Source organism: Myiozetetes cayanensis, unplaced genomic scaffold (assembly GCF_022539395.1).
Source record: "Myiozetetes cayanensis isolate MyiCay16 unplaced genomic scaffold, myiCay2020 scf5-8, whole genome shotgun sequence".
Taxonomy (NCBI): Eukaryota; Metazoa; Chordata; class Aves; order Passeriformes; family Tyrannidae; genus Myiozetetes; species Myiozetetes cayanensis.
Genome location: NW_026087742.1, coordinates 14,177,703 through 14,186,270, shown reverse-complemented (window position 1 = coordinate 14,186,270; position 8,568 = coordinate 14,177,703). Strand labels below are relative to the sequence as shown.

The following is an 8,568-nucleotide window of genomic DNA, read 5'->3' as shown; positions in this document are numbered from 1 at the left end:
GCGCGACTCCGCCGCGCCCCCGCGCGAACTACAGCTCCCGGCGGCCCCCGCGCGGGGACTACCGCTCCCGGCGGCCCCCGCGCGACCCTGCGGCTCCGGAGGGCTCCGGGCGCTTTCCCGTCTCCCGGGAGCGGCTCCGTGCGGGCGCGGTGAGTGCCGGGCTCTGCCCGGGCTGCCCCTCCGCGCTCCCGGGGGGCGCCGAGCGGGGCCGCGCGGTGTCGGGGGGGTGGTGGGGGAGCGGCGCCGGGGGCGCGCGGAGGGGCGGGTCCCGGCGTACCGCGCGGGGCGGGGCGGGGCCGGGCTGGGGCAGCGGCGGCGGCTCGGCCAAGGTGACTCCGGAGGGGGCCTGGGTTGGGTTAAAATTGTGCCTTTCTTTGGCTTAAACGAGGTGAAATTTGACGTTCCTGGTTCGTCCAGCTGGCTCGGTCGCGGTGCGGCACCGAGCGGGCCGCGGGGCAGCGCCCGCGGTGTCACGGTGCCCTCGGGTTCGGTTTCTACTCCAGCCTCCATGTTGCTTTAAGTACCCTTTAAAATATCCTTTAGGTACCTTGAGATACTTATAAATACCTTTCTGGGTTAAAGTTGAGGCGGAATCTATTTTTTTTATGTTTGGTTATGCATTTACATGGTGGTAACTTAATTCCGTATTTTTTGGGTTTTTTAAAGCCCGAAGTACCAGTGTCATCGTGATCCTTGCGGCTTTCCTCCCTTTCAAGATCCTTAAATACCACTCAAATACCTTTAGATACCTTCCTGTTTTAAAGTTCAGTTCCAAACTACTTTTTGTTTGCTTCTTTAGGCATTTACTTCGCGGTGAGTAATTCAGTATTCCTGTTTTGTTGGTTTTTTTTTTTTTTTAAAGGCTGAAGCACCTTTGCGATCATGATCCTGCGGCAGATCCTTCGTCTCTCCTCCCTGTTCCGCTCCGCTGTGTCCGTGCAGCTCCGCAGGAACATCGGGCTCTCTGCCATCGTCTTCAACAAGACCAAGGAGCTCGACCCAGTCCAGAAGCTCTTCTTGGACAAGATCAGAGAGTACAACACGAAGAGCAAGTGAGTAAAGGAAATTATTTTAAGGGGGTGGGGGGGAGCTGATGCCAAAAGGGGAAAAAATATTGATTTTTAACATAAGACCATGAAACATGAGCTGTTTGATATTTGACTGCACTTTAATAGCTTTGTAGGCTGGCCTCTAAATACTTCAGGTGTTAAGGCTTTTCTGCAACACTGACTGATGGTGTCACCAGTGAGAAGATTTGTTCTTGCACACCTAATGGAAAATGTCACATTTTTTTCCCTTAAAAAAGAAAAAGGTCGGTGTTGTTCTTCTTGGGGGGTTAAGGCACCCAGTTAGGGCCTCTTGCAAGCTATGGGCACGTCCCAGTATGCTGATTTTTACCCACCTATGTGCTCTGTAAATGCGGGTGGGGAAAAAGCAAAACCAAGCCTTTCTTTATTTCTTTTTTCTGGGGTAAACCATTATTCTCCAGTCTTGTTTCCAAATACAATCAAGAATTAATGGAATTATCAGGATAATTCGTTCTACATCATTCAGATGGAATCTTAGATTCTTGTAATGCTTGAATGAACTACCGAACAGGAAACTATAGTAATGTTCTGTTGGGAATCATTCTTGGGAAGGAAATAAGTCACTTCTTAGCTCTGCTGGTAAAAGTTGTGAGTTTCCACACCTATTACCAGTCTGTGTAGGGAGGCAGATTTTTGATGGGTTTATCCATCCTAAGTGTTACCTGTGCTGGTGCTACTGAGCATTGGTAATCTACACTTACTAATTTAATTGTTTTATATTTGTATCCCAAGAAGTTCCTGCTGTGAATTTTTTTTTGTGCTTCTCTAATATTCAAAGCATGTTCTCTTTGCAAGATCAATTGAGCTTTACTAACCAAGGTGACTAATTCAGAGACAGCAGAGGCGCAAATCAGTGTTTGTTAGGAATTTACTCGTGGAACAAGTGAAACTAAAAGCCCTGAGAGCCTGGATACTCAGTGTAGTTTTCTGTCTCAAAAGGCCACCTCTGTAGCTTGGATTTTCACCTCTAATAGCCGAAAGCCTGTACTTTACCCTGAGAACCTCATTCATGTGTAAGGTAAGGAGGCCCTAAGGTGTGTCATGTCTTGGGTTTCAGAAATACTTTCAATGGTTTCCTTTGGTTGGTTATGGAAAAGGTTTTTAAATTCATACATGGGCATAAAAATGTAGAACTTCCCCAGGAAATGTTAGACCTGAGTTGTTAATCACAACTTCTAATGATTTTTTAGGCAAGCTGGAGGGCCCGTTGATGCAGGACCTGAATTTCAGAAAGAAATGAATGAATCCCTTGCAAGACTCCAGCGGGCGTATGGTGAGGGAGATCTAACCAAGTTCCCAGAATTTAAATTTGAGGGTGAGTCAACAATCTTACTGAATTCCAGTTGCAAGTAAGGACATATTCACTCATGGGTTTTCTTAATTTCCGTTTTGCCTTTATTTGGACCATTAATTTCGTGTAAGATGTCCTCTGGGAATCTTGCTGCTTTCACAAAATACACATCGGATTCCACCTGACTTTTTTTTTTTTTTAATTATTTGCTTTTTCCAGTAGAGATTTGGACTGCCTTATACTGATGCTTAACAAAACTTGCAGTCAGGTCAGGGTATCTTAATTGCCCTTCACAGACCCTAAAGAAAGAGCCCAAATAGAAATAGCCCAGGGCTTGTACTTTTTTTCCTCTTCCTACTGAAGAGATCAGCAGACTAGAATTTGTTAATCAGTTGTCTTAAATCATCCAAACTGTGATTTTCAGATTTTGTGAGCTCCTCTGGAAAGCCAGTGATTTCAGAAAATGAACATAGAACTTAACTTTCTTACTTATGGATACTTTGTGGCTAAATTGTATTAAACCTTTTTCTTTGGCTATTTGGGTCTGACTTCTGTTTAACTGCTCTAACTTTGTGTTAGTGTGGAAGGGAAGGAGCAGAGAGCATGAGGCTTGGTGGGCATCTGGCAGCCAGCTAAGGCCAAGCCACCATCATAATTCTGACCAGACTGAACTGGTAGTTCATGATTTAGAGTAGGAACACACCTAAAAATGTTATGGATTTTCATAACATTTCAGTTGGGTGAAGTTGGTGTCAGGTTGTTACTGGTGCAAATAAAACAGAGTATCTGTAAAGTAGGATTTGTGGTATTTCTTTTTTTTCTTTTCCCCCTCCTTTACGGATGTGGTTTCTTTATATTAATATATTCTTTATATTATTCTATTTCTGAGTCATATGTGAAACAATGCATATTAAAATTTCAGATTTGTTTTTTGAAGAAAACAAAAATTGTGTGATCATAGAAACAGAGCAAAGTGGAGACATACACACGAGTGTTCTTTTATCATTGTTGCCTATCGTTAATCTGATTTCAACAAAGTTTCAAAACTGAGTGGTTATATGGAGAGGAACTTCAATTTTTTTCTCTTAGGGACAATTACTATAAGCCAAACCTTACCTCTCAGACCTAGTATTAAGAACAGACATTAGTAGCCCAGCTGCCCAAAGCTCTAACCCTTCTGAGTTTGTATCTTTGGCACCAAGAACTCTTTCCTCAGTGTTTGCGTGTGGAGAGTAGATTTGAAATTTTGCATTCCCTTCTGTTAATATACAGTAATAACACTAATCAAGAGGAGAGAAAAGCTTGGTTTCTTGTTCTTGTATCAGAGTTGAATTGGAAATATTTTGTCATGTCCCTAATGTCCTGGTTGACTTCTCCAGTTTCCCTGCTGCCTTCTCCACCACTCCAGGTGTTGCTAAAAGCTGTTTTGGCAGAATGTTACTAAATCTTAGCCTTTATGGGTAACTCCTGCAAGGTGGAAAAGACCTGTCTGCAGCGTGGTTTTGGTTTTAGTGCTGCCCACATTCAGTCAGACTTATGCAAAGTAACGGAGGGTGTAAACTGCAGTGTCCAGGAGCTTGCTTTAGCTTGCCAACCTGATGGTTAATTTTCTTTGAATTACAAATTAATTGTGGTGTCTGAGGAACGAATAAAAAGAGACTAATATGATTTTTCTCTTTCTCCCTTTAGAGCCCAAATTTGAGGAGGCTCCAAAGTGATCTCTGCAGCCGTGTGCAGCCATGGCGTTGCTGAACAGGGCACCTGTTGTATCTTAATAAATACAGTGTTTCAGTTTGACTCCAGTGCTGTGAAGAAGTTCTTGACTAGGGCGAGTGTAGTTCGCTGTGGTCATCAGCTCTGAGTGGCTGAGGCAGCTGAGTAGTGTTCCTCAGTGTTAACTGCAAAACCCCTTTGCTGAGCTACATTTCAGTGGTGAGATGTTTTCTTCAGAATGAAATTACATATGCAGCCTACAGCAAGAGAGAGGGAGAGACCTTCACATTAGACAGTAAAACACTGCTTGAGCCTTAATTACAGGAAGGTTTATTCTGTCAGGATATTGAGTTTAATTCTGCACAACTACAGACTTACAGATGGCTTTGGCAAACCTAATACAGTTTCAAGGTCCTAGTAAATCAGAATTGCAGGAAAGTTTGAGCCCTTGACAATGGTCGAGACATAAGTAGTACAAGTCTGGTAGCAAGGGCATCTGTGGAAGTTATTTGAGAAAATTTCTTCCAAGCTGCAAGAGTGAATCTTGTATTGCTGCGTGTTGATGTGAACAAAATGAGAAGTATTCACACAGATTCAATATACAAGTTACTTTAGGTTTTTTGGGGTTGTTTTTTTTAAATGCCATCACAGATAGTTAAGTTGACTAGATCTGAACATTGGCAGTATTTTCAGTATTTACTATTTTCAGTTTGTAGAACTTGGAAACAATATTTACTGTGTAGAGGTCAAAGGATCTCTTTGTGTTGTGGTTTAACTCCAGCTGGTAACTCAGCACCCCACAGCCTCTGGCTCACTTCCTGACCCCTTCCCACTACTGTGGGGAGGGGAATTGGAAACGAAACTCGTGGGTTGAGATGGGAACAGGTAAATAATTGAAACAAAGTAATAATAATTGTAATAGTTATATATAGATATAAAACCTGAGAAACACAAGTGATGTACAGCACAGGTGCTCATCACCATCCCCCATGGTCCCACATGCCAGGTCCCACACTTTCCAATACACCACCACCTCTCCTGTCTTTTGATAGATACACAGATACCATTTCCTTAGTCTACAGACAATCCCTATAGAAGTCCATTGAGTTCATTTAGTCCATGATCTTCTGGCTCCATCTGTCATAACAGTGTCTCAGGGTAGGAAAGATACTGTGTAGTGCTGGATTGTTCCATGTTGAAACCAGTTCTGATTCCATCACTGCTGTGCTTGTCTGCTTTCATCAAAGTTCCTTCTAAATGTCGCGATTGAAGGGGACTTGGGTTCAGGTCCCCAAATCTGGAGTGGTGGAGGCAGGCACTGTGAGGTGCCCAGGCAATGGTGGGCACACAGCTGCTACAGAAGTGATAATACAGTGTTAAATAGCAATTAACATCACACAATTAATTTCATTGGGCTGTTCTCACCCAAAATCAAACCCAGACTTCTCCATCCTTCTGCCTTAACAAGCGTGCCCAGGTCCTTGAGCAAAAGCATGGATGGGTTTGTCTTTGCCTGAGGCAGCAATAACTTAGAATGTCTTGCCCAGCATATTTTTTATGAGCACTACAGGAACTTTATTCCCTTCTATAGTATGTAGAAGCTTTGGTCAGGCAGGGCCAGCCCAACTAGCAGACCCTCTGGTGCTGACTCACCAGGTGACCTTTACCAATGCACATCCCAATGTTTGAAGGTCCCCACACCCATAGTTCTTGGGGTAGTCTTGAACAGTCCGTTGTATCATTTGATCTTCCTGGAGGCTGGTGCACAGCAGGGGATGCAATCTACCCACTCAATGGGTAGATTTTGGCCCACCTGTCTATGTATGAGTGTTTTCCAAGTATTTCTTGTTTAATTTGTTCAAAGGCTTTGTGCTGCTTGGTGCCCCATGCAAAGTCATTTCTCTGAGCCACTCGATAGAAGGCGCAGACTGTAGTTTGTAACATGCATTTTCTGAAAACCCACAGTGCCTAAGAAAGCTTAGTTCTTGAAGAAACGGAGTAGAATTTCTTTCCATAGGATCAAGAGTAAATTCACCCCTTCCACTCTGCCTGGGAAATTGGCCACTAGAAACTGGAGGAGCAGATTTCCTGGAAGAACTCCCATTTGGGATTGTTTTCCCTTGCAGTTCATGTCTCTAGGGTTCAGGTAGGTCTTCCATCCCAATTCCTCGTGTCCTCTCTCTAGTCCCTCAGCTAAAAGCACAGGGTATCCCATGGTGTGTACTTTCCATATCCTCCCCCTTGAGCCAGTGGATGCTTACTGTTACTAGCTGAGATGCAGGTCTGTGCAGGTGGGGAATAGAACACACCCTCTCCAAACTGCTGGAATTCCTGTGACGGTTTATCTGACAGTTTCTTCACAGATGCGATGAGAGAGGAAGAGGGGCTGTCTTTGCACCCCTGAAGAAGTGGAGCCACTGCATCCACTGTTGGTAGTGTGGAACCTCTCCAGATGAATGTTGCCAGTGGGTTGGTGTGTGCTCTCTACAAGTTTCTGCCACTTGGGCTGTGTAGGACTCAGTCTGAATCTGTGCGGAACCCTGCGTTGTTCAGGTCAAAATTTCCTCAGGCACTGGAATACCTTTCTCTACTGCTGCCCACTTGCCTGAGCAACACAGAACATCCTTGTGGGGGTACTTTTCTTTCACACTTGACAGAAGTCGCCTCCAGAGGCTGAGAACTTGTGTCCCTCTTCCAATCACCTCGACAATGCCTGCTTCCCTAGAAAGTGATCCCAGCTGCTTGGCTTCCCTACCCTCCAACTCCAAACTGTTAGCCCAATTATCCCAGCACTGGAGCAGCCAGGTGGTCCTGCACTCACCGGGACAATAGCTGAAATTTTCCTGTATATCCCACGGCTCACTCAGGGATAAGGATTGAGTGGCTGCCTCTTGGTCTTGTTGGCCTGTCACTGAAGTTTGTGAAGGCACAGTAGGTGTTGCTGGATTTTGAGTAGCCACAACACTTCTCACGGGGGTTTGAGTAGCCACAGACTGTTGCTTAATCCTGAAGACGACCTGAACCACATGCAACAATGTGCTGGTTGCCAGCGAAAGGACCAGGCTGGTTTCAAGGGTGGTCAAAGGATATCGAAAGTGTTTAGATTTCTCAAACACTACTGTAATCATCCTGGAGGGGAAAGATGATGTTTCTCCCGCAGACTGGCTCTCCGAGGGAAAAAGGCAATCGATGCAATTGTGGATAATTTCCACCAGATGGCTGCCGAGGGGCGGAGAGGACACACACCGGGCGAGGCTCACGGCCAGCCACCCCATTCATATCACAAGCCAGTACGACAAAGAACACCACAGTGACAACCTTAGCCCACACCCAGAGCAAACAAATCAACATGGTGACCAGCAACTATTAAACCAACGCAATGAACGCTTAAAACAAATTTAACACACTCTGGTCGGATCTGTCGTTATCTCAACCCTTTTGAGTCACCTGTTGGGTGTCAAAAAGGACTGTCCTGGGTTAACCCCAGCCAGCAACTCAGCCCCAGGCAGCCACTCGGTCACTGCCACCTACCTCAGCCCTCGTGGGGAGGAGAACTGGGAAAAAAAAGTAAAAGTTGCGGGTTGAGGTAACAGCAGTTTAATAATTGAAACAAAATTTAATTATACCAATAATAGTAATGATAATCATAACAACAATAACAATTGTAATGAAAAGGAGAGAGAGGAGCAAAGCCCAAGAGAGACAAGTGATGTACAACACAGTTTCTCACCCCCACTGACCGACGCCCAGCCCGTCCCCCAGCAGCGATCGGTCCCTCCCAGCCAACTGCCCCAGTTTATACACTGGGCACAAGGGTATACAGTGTGGAACATCCCTTTGGCCAGCTCAGGTCAGGTGTTCCACTGTGCTCCCTCCCAGCTTCCTGTGCACCTCCTCACTGGCCAAGCACGAGACACGGAGAAGTCCTTGATTTTGTGTAAGCATTATTTAGCAACAACAAAAACATCAGCGTGTTATCAACATTATTCTCACATTAAATCCAAAACACAGCACTGTACCAGCTACTAGGAAGAAAAAGATCCCAGTCGAAACCAGGAGACTTTGATATTTTTGTATAACAAGTATTCTTTTGATGTCCCTCACAGAGGCTGAAATCTTCTAAATAACAAAGGACTTGGTATGCTTGAAATCCTAAACAAAGCAAACAAGGCTATATAAGTAATAGTTCAAAGATTTTAAACAGGTGAACAGAGTACATTTCAGAAGAAATTAAGGCATTGAGATTGACAAAAAGTATGTCTGAGGCACTGTTAGTTAATGTTTACTATTTTCTGGAATGGGAAGTCTAAGGAATGCACTGCTACACAGAACAGAAGTAATAACCTATTCATAAATACAAGTATCAAACAGCTCTGTCAAGCATTGGATTCGTATGTGCATTAATACAGATAAACAGATACCACAGCTCTTCAAAACTTGCTCCTTCCCACTCAGAGCAACCAGGTAGTTGGCCTT

The 8,568-nt window shown here is 44.6% G+C and overlaps 2 protein-coding genes across 5 annotated transcripts in view; one reads left to right on the top strand and one right to left on the bottom strand.

The window, feature by feature from the left end:
• Window position 1: 1 nt before the first annotated feature.
• ATP5PF (ATP synthase peripheral stalk subunit F6) lies at window positions 2-4,176 on the top strand. 3 transcript variants are annotated; one of them, XM_050332728.1, is made up of 4 exons: window positions 2-149; window positions 863-1,052; window positions 2,279-2,403; window positions 4,069-4,176. In XM_050332728.1, the coding sequence occupies exons 2-4, from the start codon at window positions 883-885 to the stop codon at window positions 4,095-4,097; spliced, it is 324 nt and encodes a 107-aa protein (XP_050188685.1). In that variant the 5' UTR covers window positions 2-149; window positions 863-882; the 3' UTR covers window positions 4,098-4,176. The 3 variants fall into 3 exon arrangements, with proteins under 3 accessions (XP_050188685.1, XP_050188686.1, XP_050188687.1); XM_050332729.1 differs by lacking the exon at window positions 2-149 and adding an exon at window positions 280-329; XM_050332730.1 differs by lacking the exon at window positions 2-149 and adding an exon at window positions 410-543.
• A 223-nt stretch (window positions 4,177-4,399) lies between these two features.
• JAM2 (junctional adhesion molecule 2) overlaps window positions 4,400-8,568 on the bottom strand; it is a 38,861-nt gene continuing 34,692 nt past the window's right edge. For both annotated transcript variants that reach the window (XM_050332726.1, XM_050332727.1), the window contains exon 10: window positions 4,400-8,244. In XM_050332726.1, the coding sequence (XP_050188683.1) occupies window positions 8,212-8,244 (33 nt within the window). In that variant the 3' untranslated portion in view covers window positions 4,400-8,211. The remainder of the gene's footprint in view (window positions 8,245-8,568) is intronic.